The sequence below is a fragment of the Rhamphochromis longiceps genome, linkage group LG18, assembly GCF_057381845.1.
Source record: "Rhamphochromis longiceps isolate RC_006_pf linkage group LG18, R_longiceps_female_GT1.1, whole genome shotgun sequence".
NCBI classification, from domain to species: Eukaryota; Metazoa; Chordata; class Actinopteri; order Cichliformes; family Cichlidae; genus Rhamphochromis; species Rhamphochromis longiceps.
The window spans coordinates 13475909-13495026 of NC_140574.1; the positions used below are offsets into that span (position 1 = coordinate 13475909).

General features: G+C 38.9%; 1 protein-coding gene and 2 long non-coding RNA genes across 3 annotated transcripts; all 3 read right to left on the reverse strand.

Annotated features, from left to right (window-relative positions):
• Positions 1–506: 506 nt before the first annotated feature.
• Positions 507–1817, reverse strand: LOC146647868 (uncharacterized). The gene is made up of 5 exons (XM_085388374.1): positions 1639–1817; positions 1416–1520; positions 1157–1197; positions 918–997; positions 507–788 (listed from the first exon to the last, which is right to left on the reverse strand). Exons 1-4 carry the CDS (start codon positions 1777–1779, stop codon positions 952–954), a joined length of 333 nt encoding a protein of 110 aa, XP_085244500.1. The 5' UTR covers positions 1780–1817; the 3' UTR covers positions 507–788; positions 918–951.
• A 6089-nt stretch (positions 1818–7906) lies between these two features.
• LOC146647869 (uncharacterized) lies at positions 7907–11211 on the reverse strand. Its single transcript, XR_014908545.1, has 5 exons — positions 9114–11211; positions 8878–8970; positions 8723–8749; positions 8391–8473; positions 7907–8285 (listed from the first exon to the last, which is right to left on the reverse strand). It is a non-coding gene; the product is annotated as an uncharacterized LOC146647869 (long non-coding RNA).
• A 5020-nt stretch (positions 11212–16231) lies between these two features.
• On the reverse strand, positions 16232–18903 carry LOC146647870 (uncharacterized). Its single transcript, XR_014908569.1, has 3 exons — positions 18297–18903; positions 17637–17720; positions 16232–17355 (listed from the first exon to the last, which is right to left on the reverse strand). It is a non-coding gene; the product is annotated as an uncharacterized LOC146647870 (long non-coding RNA).
• Positions 18904–19118: the final 215 nt, after the last annotated feature.

The following is a 19118-nucleotide window of genomic DNA, read 5'->3' on the forward strand; positions in this document are numbered from 1 at the left end:
TCCCGCCACACCACAAAGTTGCCCTGCTAAGTTGCAAAACAGAAGATGTCCAAATTCTCAATAAACATGTCCATTAAGGCCACATCAGGCAAGTTGTTGTAACACATTTGATTGGTGTAACAAATACTAAAACTAAGGAGATTTCCTCATGTGTTTTTATTTGGTTTTAGGTTGTTTTAAGCTAGTTTTTATTTGTTCAATATTTTATTAATTTTTCTTTTTTTGCATCTTTAGTTAAATGAACTTTTTTCACATATAGTTTTAGTATTTCATTATTTAACCTTGGTTATTCAATAATCTTGGTGCTGGAGTTTCTAATAACAGTGAATTGGCAGCATATCCTTCAGGCCCTGCGACCTGGCTCTATCACATGCTCTAGAAACTCGGTGGTGATGTAGGATCTCTCTCTCTCTATGTGTGTGTGTGTGTAGTACATTCGACAAATAACTAGTTTTTTGTGCTTTAACTCTGGATGACTTTATTTGAAACTGAAATTCATGAAACAATAACAGTTACAGACAGAAGTCTGAAAACTTACTCTTTATTTCATCAAAACCAGTAAAATGAACAAGGCCACATTCAAAACTTGTGAACATAAACATCAAATTATAATTGTATCAGATACATTCATTTATGTAGTGCCTTAATAACCTTTTTATATTACACACATATTTCTTATATACCACTGGTCTGAGAAATATTGTGATTTTTATAGTTATAGTGTCGGTCTTCATTTCTGTTTTTCTTTTTATTTCATCATCTTCAGAAGAAACAAAGCAGGAGACTCACTGAGAAGAAGTGGAGGAATAAATACATCAGTTTGAACAATGTTAATCCATCAACCAGATAAAATAGCAACTGGAGTCATTTAATGTGTTAGTAATCGTTCCCATTGTCTTCACTTTTCATGTACTTACGCGCTAGACGTGATCACTCCTTCACTTCATTCCTTTACTGTATCAGAATTGGAGCCAGACTCCCTGTACGAGTTTTGGGTCTGTTAGGAACAAAACAAAAAATAAAAAATAAAAAATGAACCAGTCCTGCTGTGTTGATCTTCATACCAAAAATGCCACACATTTCTTCATTGTTGCTGCTGCTCAGCAGAAACTTGGACCTGATTCTTGATTTTTTTTTTATTGCACTGTGTGGTTACCTGTAGGGTTGTGGCTTTATGTCTGATCCCTGCTGTGGTTTCTGTAATAAAAAGAGAAAAGGGTTTTAGGGGGAGCTGCTAGTTTCACACACCATGCAGAAGTAAAATGAATGAGATGCAGTCAAACTGCTGAGTTTTCTTTTAAACAACAGAAAGAGTAAACTGCTGATATGCTGCAAATTGTTTTGAGATGTAAATACTGAAATTATTATGATTATTCCTTAATTTATTTTACTTGTTAAACAGAAATTTGCCTTACTGTGTGGTGTCGTCGACATCCTGCTTGTGTCACGCGGCATTTTTTCAGATGTTTAACATTTGGGCTTTTCACCTTCGTGTTGTGTACAGAAGTTATCTCCTCTGTCTGGGAAAAAAGTATTCAATATTTAGACACCACATCTTCTTATTTCATTTCATTTTGATAGTTTCTGTAATAATTAATGAAAATCTAGACACTGGTTTTGTAAAGTTGTCCTCCTTACCGGTGTCGGCTGTTCAGCTGCCATCTCAGATGAGGCCGTGATGAGCAGGATCGCCTGCAGACACAAAAGGACCAGCAATGTGTTTTTGTTCATGACGAGTGGCTGAAGAGTTTGATAAAGATGTGAAACACACACACACATAGGCCTTTATATACTCTTCGCCAACAAATAACTTCCATCTGAAGAGGGAAAAAAATAGGGTGTGTGTGTAGATAAAATGTAGCTTGTCCAAAAACGTGCAGCATATATGAAAGCTGTTTGAAGGGGGTTGTTTAACTTATCTTGATTTAATTTGATCACATCATTTACTCTGTGTTTATTTACCTGATCTCTTGGTTTCCTTCCTGCAGTCCCTCCTTGGGTATTTCACAACAGTTAAAAAAAAATGTGTCACTGAACTCAGCAAAGACCAGAAATGAAACACTTAATCTTCATTATAAAAAAAGAATGAATAAACACAGGACTGTCAGAGTTTCACTTTCTATTGAAGACCTTTTTCCACAAGCAACATTCGAGAAGGAAGATTTTAAATTTCAGTCTCGTGAGGTGTTTTCTTAAGGATAACCTGGATATTTGCTTCTATATGTTCTAAACTATATGTTTTAAACAGTAGAGTTAATAATTTGGTAGCTGTTAACCACTGTGGCCTTAGTCGCATAACAAAGTGTTGCTAACATGCATAAAACCACAACATGCCCTTCACTGTAAGGGAAGTGGTGTGAGTTTAAAGCGGATTTTATCTCTGTTTTACGGTAACAAGTGATATGTTGAGATGGGGAATCTTCAGGGAAATAGTATAACGTAAAACCCAGTAGAAAATGAACATTCTTAGATGTTGTTTTGTTTATGAGTGGGTGGATGTGGGTTCATTATTGTGAAATGTGCACTTACTAAATGTTTTCGTTCCAACAGCCGACACACACTGTTGTGTCTGTTTGCCACATTACAGCTACAAGAGAAGTGCGTGTTTGTCCTGTAATTCCCCGTAAAGAAAAGGAAAACCTGCTGTTATGTAATACATGTGGACTTTTCTTTTACAACAGGGGTGTCAAACTTATTGCGGGGAGGCCAGAATCGGCCAAGCAAAGACTCCGATTACAAATCAGTTACTCCAATTTCCATTGCAACTGAGCATTACCTCAATGTGCTTGCGGTAGTCATGGTAATGCGTCCAAAAGTCTGTGACATCATTTGTATGCCACACACACTCAACACAAAAAAACAGAGGATGTCGAGGTGATGGTATACCTGCTGCTCGGCCTGTTGCCCTCGTCACTGAGTGGCCGATTGGTGGCGTGCAGTCTGTGGATGTCACATTTTAAGATTGACTCAACTCTTAGAACCCAGGCCAGAAAAAAAAATCTTGTACCGTGTATTTCCATCTAATGGAAAACCCTAAAAAGTCGAGTCCAGTCGCCTTCTTTCCAAGCTCGTTAGACTAGGAATAAAATCATTATTTCAAGTGATATATTTACTGAATAGAATAATGAATGCTCTTCACGCTTTCCAGCTGTCAGTGTGATTATAACTCAGACTTGTAGCGGTTGATGTGAGTTTGACCTTTTTATGTTAAAACATATGTGTTAAACTTCATAACTAGCAGGTACTTGCAAATTATTGATCCTTGATGAAGATAGTGGGCGCTACAGTATACAAATCAATATAAATTATTTACTTTGATATAAAGTTGCAGTGATGAATATTTCTTGCGCTAGTCTTTAGTCCTCTGGTCTTGTTTCATCTGGTTTTCTTCTGAAAACACACACACACACACACACACACACACACACACACACACACACACACACACACACACACACACACACACACACACACACACACGCAAACAGAAAAGAGGAAAACTCATTGCAGAGGAATTAACATTGGACTGATGTTAATAAAACAGCAGCACTTTTCTTGCATGCAGAGATGTTTTCTTTTTCCTCACCTGCACAACCGATGTGATCAAAATTTGATCAAAATGTGTTTCACTGTTTTTTCAGAGCTTCCTGTCAAGGGTTATGTTGTTGCCATAAACTGTAAAAAGAGATCTTTCCACAGCCTGCACTGTTTCCTGTGTGCAGGTGTTCAACATGAAGGCCGCATCATCCAGCTCGGATCTTCTTTTAGCAGACATCAGAACTTTTTTATGCAGTACACACGACCTGATATTGCACACCTGATTTGACTTGTTTCTGTTTCTTACTTACTGCATAAAGTGGTTATAAATTTAAGTCAAGTTCTTTATGACTCGGAGGGTGTAATAACTGCACATGTGACACGTGACAATTCATTTCAGTGCAAGATAACATTTTGATTTCTGAGTTTACATTCATACATAATTACCTTCACAAAAAGACAGTCCTGCACAGTATCTTAGCTCTTCTGGACAGAGATCTCAGATGTTGTTCCTGAGATCTGCTGGAGTCACTCGGCTAGCTTCAGAGTCACTGAACCAAGTGCTCCGATTCCTACTGGAACCACTGTTACCTTCACCCTCCACATCTTCTGGAGCTCTTCTCTGAGTCCTTGGTACTTCTCCAGCTTCTCATGTTCCTTTTTCCAGATGCAGCTATCATTCTGTATCGCTATGTCAGTCGCTACGGTCGTCTTCCTCTGGTTGTCCACCACTACTATGTCCAGTTGGTTAGCTATCACCAGTTTGTCCGTCTGTATCTAGAAAACCCAGAGGGTCTTAGCTGGGTCATTTTCAACCATCCTTAGAGGCGCCTCCGATTTTGACCTCGGCCCTTCTTGGCCATACTCGGGACAGATGTTTCTGTATACTGTGCCGCCACTTGGTTATGGCATTCTATGTATGCCCTGCCTGCTTGCATCTTGCATCCTGCTGTTATGTGCTGGATTGTCTCAGGGGCATCTTTACACAGCCTGCACCTGGGGTCTTGCCTGGTGTGGTAGGCTCCAGCCTCTATGGATCTTGTACTTAGGGCTTGTTCCTGTGCTGCCATGATTAGTGCCTCTGTGTTGTCTTTGAGTCCACCTTTTTCCAGCTACTGGTAGGATTTCTGGATGCCAGCAATTTTTTTTTTTTTTAGCTACCAGTGGTACATAGCGTGCAGGGGCCTGCACGGGGCCTCAACAGGAGCAGCAGCACAGTTCTGTCCATGACATCTGGGACATGTTTCGGCGCAGCTCTGATGACATCAACATGTTTACGGAAGCGGTTGTGGGATTTATCGGGAAACTAGCGGACGACACAGCAGAAAGAACTATCATCCGAACGTTTCCCAACCAGAAGCCGTGGGTGGATAAAAACATCCGCGACGCTCTGAGATCACGCACCGCTGCCTACAATGAAGGGCTTGTCTCCGGTAATATGGACCTATACAAGGCTGTGCGACTCTAGGAGCCTGTGGAAAGGACTGCGGACTATAACGGACTATAAACGACCAGCTTCTTCAATGATGAATGCAGATGCTTCACTGGCTGATGAGCTGAACACGTTTTATGCTCGCTTCGACGCCGCAGCAATTAAAACAACAAACGGCTGCGCGCGCTCGGAGTGCACCAGTGAAGAAAATGCATTCGTCATCACAGAGCATGCCGTGAGGAACACCTTCAGGAGGGTGAACACCAGGAAGGCAGCAGGACCAGATGCAATCCCTGGCCGGGTCCTTAGAGCCTGCGCTGATCAACTAGCACCGGTGTTCACGGAGATCTTCAACCTCTCCCTGGCCCAAGCTGTGGTTCCCACGTGCTTCAAACAGTCCATTATTGTCCCTGTTCCAAAGAAACAACAGCCCGCTTGCCACAATGACTACCGTCCAGTAGCACTGACTTCAATTGTGATGAAGTGTTTTGAAAGACTGATGAGAGATCACATCACTTCTTCACTTCCTGCCACCATCGACTCACTTCAGTTTGCTTACCGGACTAATCGTTCCACAGACGATGCCATATCTCACCTGCTCCACACATCCCTGAGTCACCTGGACACTGGCAGAGGGAATTATGTTAGGATGCTGTTCGTGGACTACAGTTCAGCATTCAACACAATAATTCCCTCTAAGCTTTTCACCAAGTTGACGGATCTAGGACTCAGCTCATCACTGTGTCAGTGGATCCTCAACTTCCTCACAGACAGACCCCAATCAGTGAGGGTGGGAAAACAAGTCTCCCCCTCCATCTCACTCAGCACTGACTGGAGTGCCTCAGGGCTGTGTTTTAAGCCCCCTGCTGTACTCACTGTACACTTATGACTGTGTAGCCACATCAGACACCACCTCCATTGTCAAGTTTGCTGACGACACTGCTGTTGTGGGCCTGATCTCCGACAACATCGAGACGGCCTACCTGGAGGAGATTAGGAACCTGGAGACCTGGTGCCAGGAGAATAACCTCCTCCTAAACATCAGCAAGACTAAGGAGCTGATCGTGGACTTCACTACAAAGCAGGCGAGGAATTACAAACCCCTCATCATCAGTGGCACGCCAGTGGAGAGAGTGGACAGTTTCCGATACCTGGGTGTCCACATCACTCAGGACCTGTCATGGTCCTGCCACATCAACACCCTGGTTAAGAAAGCCCGTCAGCGTCTCTTCTTCCTCAGAAGACTTAGAGACTTCTGAGAATCCTCAGAAAAATGGACCTGAAGAAGGAGCTGCTGACCGTCTTCTACCGCTGCTCCATTGAAAGTGTGCTGACATATTGCATCGGTGTGTGGTTCTCCAGCTGCACCACAGCACACAGAAAGGCACTCCAGAGGGTCATCAACATGGCCCAAAAAATCATTGGACATCCTCTTTCCTCCCTGAAGGACCTGTACAGCACTCGCTGTCTCAAGAGGGCACGCAGCATCCTACGGGACTGCACACACCCAGGACACCGGGTGTTTAAGCTGCTGCCGTCTGGCAGGAGGTTCAGGCTGCTGAGGTCCCGAACAAATAGACTCAAGGACAGCTTTTACAACAGGGCAATAGCCCTGATCAATGTAAATAGCTGACCTGACTGGATACCTCCCTGGACTTTTTAGGGGGAGGTAACAATGTTTAAAACAATAACAATAATATTTATATTTATAACAAGGTGCAATAATAATTAATGTGCAATAATAACAGTGTGCAATACACATACACTTATTCTTCTTTTTTATACTAAGTTAATATACTGTGTTGTGTTGTTTGTTACGTTGTGATGTGTCATATCGTGTCGTGTTGTGTTATATGTAGTGCCGACGTAGGACAGTTTTTCCAATTTCATTGTACTACTGTACTATGTATGACTGTGCAATGACAATAAAGAGTTATCTTATCTTATCTTATCTTATCTGCCACTGAAGGTGCTCAAGAACTTCTACTCCTGCACCATCGAGAGCGTCCTGACGGCAAACATCTGCACCTGGTTTGGGAACAGCACCAAGCAGGACAGACGAGATCTGCAAAGGGTGGTGCGCTCGGCAGAACGCATCATTCAATCAGAGCTCCCTGACCTGCTGTCCATCTACACCAAGCGGTGCAAGTCCAAAGCTAGGAAGATTATGATGGACCTCTCCCATCCCAACAACGGACTCTTCTCACTGTTGAGGTCTGGGAAGCGCTTCCGCTCCCTTAAGGCCAAAACAGAGAGAATGAGGAGGAGCTTCTTCCCCCAGGCTATTCGGGGCCTGAACCAGGTGTAGGACTGGACTCTCCCAAACACGTCACTATAAGACTGGACTCTCACACACGTCACCACACGCACCACCACACATTTCCTATAATCCTATAATTCCTATAATTTATAATCCTTATCTTTATAATCTCTTCTGCTATTTGCACATTCTTTACTGTAAATTCCTAAGTTAATTTGTAAATTTTGTAGTAAACTGTAAATTGTAAATATTGTAAAACTTTTCTTCTGTCATTTAATGGTCGGGCATTGTACAGCTACAAGCATTTCACCCCCATGTCATACTGTGTATGGTTGTGTGTGTGTGTGTGTGACAAATAAAATTTGAATTTGATAAACTGAGGAGTGTGATACAGCTGTGAAACTCTTGAATATTTGTATTCTCCCTGCTAGCTATAATTTCAATGTGGACAGGGAGGAGGAAGTTGAGAGGCAGCATCAAAATGAAATAATAACACTGTAGTTAAACATTATACAGACCTCAAGTGCCTCCACTGCTTTGCTTTTAAAACTACGCAGAACTGTACAGGATTTACTGACCCAGCTGAGCGCTTACACGATGACAGCTTTTTTAAAGTTTAATGCTTCATGGCTTTCTATTACCGTTAAAGATGATGCACAAAGATGACAATTTCTACTTCAGTCAGCTTTATTTTGCAGCACAGAATACACAAAGTGAACTGTTATGAAATCAACAGCACTTGGAGAAAGCTTATTATTTCAATGAAGAACATGAGTAAGGCCATAAAACCTTTCTGCAAGTTTGAATGCTTCATGCTTTCCTTCAGTCAGGTGTGATAAGTGCAAATGTATACTGGGGATTATTGATTCTTTTAATGCAGATACATATCAGTGAAGAATATAGGGATTTCTTACATCATGCAAAGCATCACTGGTTATTGCCTTCATAATAGTACATGGAAACAACGAAAAACATTTCTTGTAACGAAGGAAGATGTAGTCGGTAAAGGTCTCAGTTTTCAGCTCTCCGGTGGGTCATCTGGTTTTCTTCTGATCACTGAGACACACACAGAAAAAAACGTATTTAACATTTGACTGGTTGTAATAGATCAGTTACTATAGCAGTTTTCCTGAGTGCATAGATGAGTTCTTTTTTGCTCACTTTTTTTTGTTTTGTGTATCGAAAAAAACATTTCAGGTTTTCTTCAGAACGGCCCGGGGAGGCATTGATGTTGTTTTACCATTCTGTAAAACCAGAGAGAGAAACAGAGTGTGATTACAACACAGCCTGCTTCCACAGGCTGCACGTGTTAGACATGAAAGCAGCGCTGCCTGAGTGAGATGTTCTTTTGGCAACATCTAAACTTCTAAATCAGTTTTTTTTTTTTTTTTAAAATCTGTAGCATGCACACAAATATACAATGCACAGTGCCTCCCATTAGACACCTCATTTCACTTGTTTATGCTACTTGCAGACATCTGTGGTAAGTTTACCTTATTACCAGGAATATTAGGGTTGGCCTGTGGCAAAACAACAACAAATAATTAATTTGTGTCATTTATATGCAAGACAATCTCTTTAATGGTGAGTTTATTATTAGATCCATTAATTTTACTGTGAATGAAAAAATAAAGAAATCTGGTCTTACTTGGCCAAGGAGGGAACATCCACCAGGCCTCGAGGAACAGGACTGTCGTTTGACTCTTTCTCTTCCCTTTCGTCTGTCATCCCTGGTTATTCCCTTCACCAACAAGAGAATGCTTTATTCACTATTTGTCTTAGAAAATTTAGGAAAAAATAATAAATAAATAAAGCATCTAATGCAACAACATGAAACATGCATTAATATGTATCCAGCAGTTCCCAAAGTTTATGACTTCTTACCACATCCAGAGATTGTTTCTGATCGTCTGGCAGTGTGGCTGCATCTGTGGAAGTGAAGGCTGTGATGAGCAGGAAAACCTGCAGACTCAAGAGGAGCAGCAGCACTTTTCTGTCCATGGTGAACTGAGGAGTGTAATGCAGTTGTGAAACACTCCAGTATTTATATAATCCCTGCTAAATAATCATTTCTACGTGGACAGAGAGGAGGGAGTTTACAATAAAGATTCTGAAATCCGATATCTGATAGAGGCAGAATCGAGGCATTTAATTCGTCCATACACATGCACATATTTTCATAATGCTGACTCTCTTCTGACTTTTCAGCACATGCAGTTATCCACAGAAGAATGTTTTCCTAGAACTCAACTGACTAACTTGTAGAGTCCCCTTTAGAAACAATAATTTGAAGTAGATGTTTGTGGGAGAATTTGCCGCACTTATCTGTGTCACAAAGTACCTCTGGACAAGATACTGAACCCTGAGTTGTTCACAATGCATCCATCTGATGCATTAGGTGAGTGTCTGTGGTGCAAACACTAGTCTACTATTACTTAGAAGTTAGAGTTAAAAAGTGCGTAGGCATAGAAATGCAAGTGTCAGTGCTTGGATGAGGCTTCCAGTAGAAAGCTGGTTGAGGGCTTAACTGAGCAGAACAGTGCTATTTGTGAACATTTGCTTTTGCACAGCTCTCTAAAGTCCTGACAAATTATTTCAATTCGGTTGAGGTCTGGACTTTGTCTGGGCCTTTTGCAATTTTGGCCAAGCTTTAGCTGTCCCGCAGTTAGCCTCACATTTGACTCTACACTTTCTCATATATTTGAGTTCTAATCAACTCAGTAACTGATAGGTGCCCAGCTCCTGCGGCTACAAAACAAGCCCAAACCATCACCCCACCATCAACATGCTTAAACGTTGGTATGAGATCCTTGTGTTGATATTCTGTGTGTGATTTTGCCAAACACAGGGCTGTGCATGATGTCCGAATGTCTCCACTTTGGTCTTGTCTCACTAGAGGACATTGTCCCTGTGCTGCCATGTTCCCTTTAGAAAGACGCGGCTCTCTCCTGGCAGCTGTCACGATCCTGTGTTTTGCATTTAGTCTTACTCCCCTTTGTTGTTCTCTAGATCCTGTTCGCCTGTGCCCTGTTTCCCCCAGTTGTGTTTACTTCCTCTGATTACCTTGTGTGTATGTATAGTGGCGTCATTCATTATATCTTCGTCAGATAAGCTGGGTTTGTTCCTCTGTGGGTCTCATGAGGATGTTCACAGTCCCTTTTTCACTCTGGATTTTGTTTTATTTTGTTTCTATACCTGACCTAATTAAAGCTTAGTTTTGTTTCCTTGTTGTCCGTGGCTTCTGGGCCCTTTTTGACGTAACTGTGACAGAAACCACTCCAAACAAACCAAACTGTACTTATTAGCATACATTTAAAATGTTAACTTTTGTCTCTAGAGTCTGAGGCTCTTTTTTTCTTTATCTGTAGTTTGTCTGCATGATTGGCCTTGCAGTGAACTTATTCAGACAGCCACGTCTGGAAAAATGATGGACTTATTATTTAGAAATGGTGTTTAATCCTTCCCAGATTGATAGGAAGCAACCGCAGCATCTCTAGGATTATTGCTGATGTTTTTCCTCCTTGGCACTGTGTAAGACACACCTGGAAGCAGTAAGAGTGTATTTAGGTTTTTACAAGAAAAATTGTAAATGGTAAACATGTAATTTTCCAGTAGCTTTTGCATAAGAAATATTGGATAATATGTTTCATATCACATCCTGGATATGACTATAAACAAGATGGAAAGTTACAGTAAGTTTAGTAAGACTAAAGTTAGAGTATTTACCACATTTTTCCTTTGATTATATTCATTACCTGATAATAAATTAATTAATAAACAAGGCTTCTTCTTTGTTTTGATGTTTATTAAAGACAGTTTTTAGGTAAATTGTTATCTGTGTCAACGTCTCCAAATAAATACTTAATTTTGCATGCAACAAACTATACTGAATGAAAATAAAGGTGGACTGACTCCATCTTTTGGTCATAGTACATAGATACACTAAGACAGACCACTACAACATCTTAGGCCAGGGGTAGGCAACTCCAGGCCTTGAATGCCGCTGTCCTGCAGGTTTTATATGTCCTTGATCCAGCACTGCTCATTCAAATTTCTAAATGACCTCCTCAACATGTCATGAAGTTCACCAGAGGCCTGGTAATGAACTAAGCATTTGATTCAGGTGTGTTGACCCAGGGTGAGATTTAAAACCTGAATGGCACCAGCACCAGAGGCCTGGAGTTGCCTACCCCTGACTTAGGCTAATGCAAGACACGTAAATATCAACAAATTTAACAACTCCGAGGAATGTATATGTGTATATGTGAAGGGATGTTACCTCAAAATGCTTCACTTTGTATACAATAGTTAAAAATAAAGACAGACCAACTAAAAATAAGTCAGACTGACTCTGCTTTTGTGCTCACTTGCAGACTGTTTTCTGAATCTTGATGAAAATTACACGACGCCCACGTCACGATGTCCATTTTTTAAAAATCATGTTAATCGAAAAATGTTTGTTTTCCAATTCTTCTGCCATATTTTCTTCCTTAATTTTGAAATCAAAAGTGCAGTTTTGGAGCTGGTTGTCTATTAATTTATGCATTATTACAGTGTGAAACTCAAATTTTATGTACATTGCATTACATTTTGAGTGCAGTTTTTAATCTTTACATATGACATGTAGGGGTGGCACATATGACATGAGCACAGCCTCATCAATTATGTAAGCCAGTTTGGTCTGTGCTGAATATTTCTGTCATACCCTTGTTGGTCATTTATGACTGTTTCCTTGCAACACCGATTTCACCCACCAGAGGTCCTCAGTTGTTCACTCCACATTCCACCATCATTCACATGCTGATTAGTTCCCCTGCAGTTCCCCTCACTTTATCAGTCTTGTAGTGTACATGTACCAGTTTTGTCCATCCTGTTCTTATTGATGACTTTGATCTTTGCTTGACAAAGACCCCCCCAGTCTTACTGAACACTAGTAACATATTGTGGATATGCTCTGACTGTTGGTGTTACAAAGCAAACAGATTTTCTTGTAGATAGGTTTAACATGTTACATATCAACGCTTGCAAGAATAGATTCAGGTCTTTACTGAAATATGATAAAACTGTCAAAACCAAACATGTTTACCAGCCACATGCTCTCAATCTAGACTATAGAACTGTCTCTTCTTTTCTAATCAGTCTTACACTAGCTTTTCTAAACTTCCCTCTTCGTCACAAATATATAATTGCACATAGCAGATATAATTTTTTTAATATTATTAGCGCATTATCAGCTATATATTTTAAATACGACTGACTGTCATTTCATGTTTGAATGCTGTTGTGAAACTACCCACTGTGACCAGAGCAGCTGCAGAAGCAGAAGAAGTAAAGGCAATGATGAGCAGGAAAGCCTGCAGGCCTGACAGGATCAGCATCAAAGTTCTGTCCATGACCGACCCACTAAAAATAACACAAAGCCAACCTTTATGTGCTCCTAGAGCTAGTATGGAACACATTGAATGATAACAAAAATGAGGATGAGAGATAATTCACTTTAGTACTAGCAAATTAAATTTTGCCTGTGCGAGAGTTAATTTGCATGTGTGAAGGTTACTACCTGTAATATAAAAACACTTTTTTATGTTGTAGCCTGTGCAGCAGTCTGCCGATCAGTGGCAGGTAAGTCCTGTCCTGTCCAGGCAGCTGAGTCAGAGAGGTAAGATGTTGTGCCATCATCGCACAGGTCTCATCATTTCACCACGGCTGTCCTTCAATCACTTAACAGTCCTTCAGTGCTGTTACAACAAGCTAGCCAGTGTTAGCATTGGCTAAGGCAACTGACACTGCTCAACTTAAAAAAAAAAAACCCAAAAAACAAACAAAACAAAGCAGGAATGCAATGGGAAAAATACATTTTGGACTATTTTTTGGTTACTATATACTTACTATTAAGATTGTAGTGTATTATGTATACGTGTGTATGGATCCTACCTCCCCCTTAACCAGTGAGCCAGTCTCAATGAAATGCAACACATAAGGTGACTAATGACGTCTGTACGTTTAAAAAAAAGATTTTTTATTAATCCCAACTGTTTTGATTTTCACATTTATCAACCACTGGTGATCTTATGCTCTGCTTTTGCATTTGTTTCACGTTGGACATTCATCGTGACATAGTATGCGTGTCATGAGATACATCATCACACATGAACTCCCCCGTCAAACTTGGCTGGACTTCCCCTAATTTATACTTTATACTTGGCTAATAACAGCTCAGGATAAAGAAATCGTTAAAAAACATTTTCAAGAATGTTAAAAATTTTATTAAAATGAAATTAATAGCACTGTTAAGGCATTTCAATTGAATTTAAATAATGGAAGTTTAATTATATCTTCATCTCTTTCATGTTTAAAAAATAGTGCAACTTACTTTACCTCAATGGACCAGCCATTACTACAGCACAGCTAGCCTTGACTAGAAATATAACCCATCCACCAGAACCATTAAGAGTTTCTAATTACGCCAATGTGTGTGTGACTTTACCAACAATTTCATTATCCGATTGTTCAGTCTGACGTCACTGACGTGGACCTAAACTCCGCTGCAGGTCCATATATCAAACGATCACTATGGCATTACTGAGAGTTGAAAAACTGTCTAAAGTCTTTCATCTTTAATAAAATGATCAGCGTTCTGCTCTACCAGGTGTAACAATTGAGTTTAACATCCAGGCATCCATGAAAACGGAATTTATGACATTTAACGGAGTTAGAAGTTAGCAGGGAGTTAGCTCGCTAGCTTCTATCTAAATACAATATAGCATGTCCTGACTGCGGGTTTTGGAAACAAATTAAAACGTACAGCTCTGTTATCACTTTCACTTTCATAAATGAAGACAGAAAACTAAACAGCAGTGACGTTTGTAGGGTTACTGAAGTTGGGCTAGCTGGTATATAATGATGTGCTACGTGACCGCTAGCGACACAGCTATGTTAGCATAATATAAACAAGCTAACTTTTTTTTCCCACTCGATAAAAGTTAACGTGAGTGTTCTCGGTGGTCAGGAACAAATGTAATCGCATGGCAGGATGCTGTAAAAGGACCAAACTTCAGCCAGGAGAACAACTGAGATAATCCATCCACAATACGAGGTTAGTCATTCATATACTGCTGCATGGGACGGGCTGTAGCTACATCCTAAGGTTTTAAAAACTGAGCTTAAATAAATGATTAGCGGTAATAAAAGCCGAGGGAGGTCAACAGTGATCACTGACTGTTTTTGGAGCTTTTTGAGATCAAATAGAAGAAAATACATAACATTAAACATGTTAACAACACAAAAGCCATATTAAACGCAGACTACTTTAGGCCCGGAAGTAGGATTCGTTGCGTCATCACTGAACAACCAGATATAACCTTTCGCATTTAAGCTTGAGATTTCGTCCTGTTTCCAGTCATAATGCTATATTATGGTAAGTGCTGGTACTGATGTTTGTTAATGACTTATATCAGACAGAATCTCATTATAATTTTAAAAAAGTTAACATATTTATTTTGTATGTAACATTTCCTTCCTTCTTAATCGCTTAATTCTTGGAAAGTGTCAGTTGTTTTAACAGGAAACATGTTGTGGATAAATGAAAGTTTATGCGCAATTGGCCACTTCTATAAAACAATAATGAGAAAGTCATCATTACAATACTAGTGGTAACTAAGTACAAACTACAGTTGAGTTCATAAGCTTACAAACAGTCATCATTTTTTAAGGATTTTTTGAACAGTTCTTTTTCAGGGTGAATGATTCGACATTTAATGTCTTTAAAAAATATTAAGTTATTTTGGGTTTTGATCCACACAGGGTCAACAGTACAAGTTCAAACATTTACATGCTCTCACTCAAATCTCCTAATAAGTGGTGCTGAAGGACGTACAAAGTCTTTTAGCTTGATAAGACACAAAGCATTTATTTGATTGCACAGAAGTTTTTTTTTAAACTACTAGACATGACCACAACATGCAAGCTGTTATCAGCATGCAAGTGATAATAATAGTTATTTGGGCAACTGAGGTGACAGCATCTTCCACATACTTTCAGGTATAGACATTATTCAAACTTACCTACAAAGTCATTGAACTATTAAACTTGTTTTGATTTTTTGATGTCATTTACAATTTTTGTTCAGTTACAGTTTAAGTTTTGTTCGTGTTTGAATCTTTGGAGGCAAAGTGGAGGCATCAGGTGATCCCTTTAAAATGGTGCTGAGCTGTAAATTTTCCCTCCGCACAGGCTAATTTTATAGTAGGATAAAGTTGTACTTAAATTTGTCTTATTTCAAACACTGTGCACCTCAAACAGGCTTACACTCTTTGAGCTGGAGCCAACCTACTAATGAGTCAGAACACTTAGTGCCTCTGATCACTCCTCACTCCTCATGCATTGGTCTCCTGAATACATTTGTGCTGGCAGTTCTAATATATTTGTGTTACTGATGGTATTAAAGTGTAGAGGTTTAAGTTTTTTGTATAAAGGATGATTTAAACAAAGGAATTTCACATTCAGTGGTTTTTACCTCCAGTAAATGAACTACATTGAAGTACACTGGCAGTGTGACAATTGCTGTTTTTGATACTGAAACTACTAAACTAAGACTCAAGTGCTTTTAAGTGTTTATGTTCTGGGCAACAGAAGTCTTATTTTGTAGTGTTTGCTTGTGGCCACCAGTTATATACTGTGTAATGTGACTGACTCTGCTCAAAAGTTTGACAGTTTCAGTAAGTGTTACAAAGAAAATAGGGATTTTTTTGCATATAGAAAAGCTTCTTCTGTGTTTTGATGTTGCATCCTCAGTGCAAGAACAGATTGTCTGATCAAACTATTTTTTTTTTAGTAAACTCTTCTTTCACTGTCTTAAAACCAAACACAGGTAAGTCAGTAAGTTACTGAATAAAATGTGCAGAAAACATGTGGAAGTTTTACAGTTGTTCAAAGTCAGTGAGTCAGGGGCTTGAAGGAGAAGCAAATATACATCTGATACATCTGATTTTCTGGCGCTGTGTTTAACACCATGTTATCATGTCTTTATTTGTCATCATTGGACAATCTTACAATTAACTACACAACTTCTTTTCAGAATATCAGTCTAATTCACGCAAATGTGCAGTGCTTTAAATATTTTATTAGTCCAGTTTATACTCAGCACATGCAGTACTTAACAAAATTATTATTACTATCCAGTACAAGGTTCCACACAAGGTACTCACAGCTGCCCTAAATACACAATACTGGTAATTACCAAAAACACTTTTTATGTTCCTGTGGTTAATCCTCCAACATGCAATTATTTATTTAATATCAAAATAATTATTGTTGTTATCTATGATTTTTCAAATTCATAGTTTTACAAAAAAATATATCTTAAAACAGTTAAGTGCTTTAGGATTTATTTTTTTTAAAATTAAGATGCAAAGGTTATTTATACGACGTAGTATTAGGGTCGCATTAAAAAAACAATATCATTCATCATTTTGAGAATAATATTATAATTCTATTTTGTTTCAAGACAATCAGCCATGGTTGCTGTACCCTCTGAGTGAAATCGTACTTCAGAATCGACTTAAGTAACAAGGAAGGAAATGATTTCTTTTTTAGCACACAAACATATTATGGTGATATGTAAAAGGATGTTGAAAAGATGGTGCAGATGGTTGCATTCGTGTAATGTGAAATGGCTAACTCATCTACACAAAGGTATAAGAAACGTGGCAGTTTGTCTTGAAACAACAAAAGTAATCTCCACATTTTGATGCTTTTCTCAAAATAGATTTTCGATTTTAATCGTGAAATTTTGACTTTATTCTCAAATTGATCAGAATATTTTATTTTCTTAATGTGGCCCTAATACTCCGCCTTATATTTACTTCCAAAATTAGTTTTAGTGGTTGAATGTTGTTTGTGTTTAATTTCTGACTTCTCAGAGAAGTCCAGTGAGCTGGTTCAAATTTTGCATCTGTCTGATGTATGCGAGGTGACTTCTGCACCAACTGCAATGTTGCAACATGTTTGCAGAGAATCTGTTGTTGTGATAGTTTATATGCGTAGATTATTGAAGCACCCAGGTCAATGGAAAAATGCAGGAAGGAGTTTCTGGCCGCAGCGATGTGTGATGGGTAAACTACTGGCCCTGCAGAGAGAGAAATAAATAAAACAGTCTTTGCTCTGCTTTAGCTTTAAATATCTATGTGCTTGAAATTAAAAAAAATAAATAAATTCAATAGTGATCATAATAACAGGACCAGCTTTTTCTTTATAAAGAAAAACATGGGCTTCGCAATCCATTATTGTTTTCTGTAATAAGAAAGCTTTGGAAACAGAAGGATAATTCACAAGATGATTCAGTGTTTATCAAGTTGCTGTTCTGTAACAGCAGGAAATAAAGAAAATGTAAATAACAAAACAATTTACCATTGGGCCGCACCCTCCACGTCTAATGGAACACCTTCTCTTCTGTTGTTCTTGGTTTGGTGGGTTGACCGTCCTGTTTGCCACCTATAATGAAATGACATGAACATTGCGTTTTTATGTAATGATGATAAATTAAAATCAACATAAAGTATAGACATGTTGTTACTGTATAAAGAAATCATGGTCATGACATTTATAGATTAATATACAAAGTCCACAAGGAGTTTGAAAAATTGTGATCCTGTGTAAACAGTAAATAAATACAGAAGGCAATAAATTGCAAATCTCACAATCCCACATTTGATCTAATAAAACAACAGATCAAATGTTTAAACTGAGAAAATGTACAAGTACAAGTAACGAGTTCTTAGTTACTTGTTCATTTAGAAGTTTTGATGAATCTTTCCAAACACAAGGAATGAACTTAAGGGAGCACAAAACTGCACAAACACCTATTATGATGCTACGTTCCAATTTTGTAATGGAAAAGTAGAAATACACTCAAAATCAAACACATTTGCCAGCCACGTGATCCAGGTCTGTTGATACAACCTAAAACAGCGAGCTTTCACTTCTGCGGCATTAAGTTCCTCTCTCCACAAAATATAATATGGAATTTGTAGTAAATTCAGACAGATAATTAAAGGTATGTATCCCTACCTTTTTGATTGCTGTTGCGGATCTTCTTACCTGATCTGGACCTTTCACTACGACTTGACCAGCTGCGTCTAAAGGAAAGGCAGTGATGAGCAGAACAACCTGCAGGCACAACAGGAGCAGCACAGTTTTGTCCATGGCTGACAAAAGAAACGAACAGAAAGCTGATGCTCACTAGAACTGCTGTGGACAAAGATGTGGCAATAACAGACTGCCAGCTGTGTTTTCTTACTAACAGGAAACTGCAAGTCATTATCAACACGAAACTTACTTACATTAATAAGAGTGCATAAGAGGTGCGACCCAAATACATTGACAGCTGTGGTTTTACTACAGTGAAAACCACTCCTTTAATCTTGGTTTACAAAAAAATTGAGTTGAGTTTAATTTCATTATGCTTCGTTATATTCTTCCTAGATGATAGATGGAATACTATATTTTTTTAAAAAAAACAGCTTACAAACTTAATTATGTAGCATAAAGACTGAAGACAGGATGTAACAGCTATCCATACTATCTCAACAATCACAAGATCTGTTTACAAGCCTTTAAATTAGTATCATAACACGTAAAAAGCCTATGAATATGCAGCCACAATCCGTTCACATCTACTTTCACAAACTTACAAGTAAACAAACTGAAGAGATCAAAGTATGCAACTGTTTCTGTACTATGAAGATGAAGGTATTGCCGCCTACTAACCAATCAGTAATCTTAAAAGCAACATCACTATTCCTGGAAGATCCATCAGACCTTTCCTTGATGACTTGCAGTAATAAATGTATATTTGCAGAGCTTTGATCTGATCTGACTGATGCTGGTGAT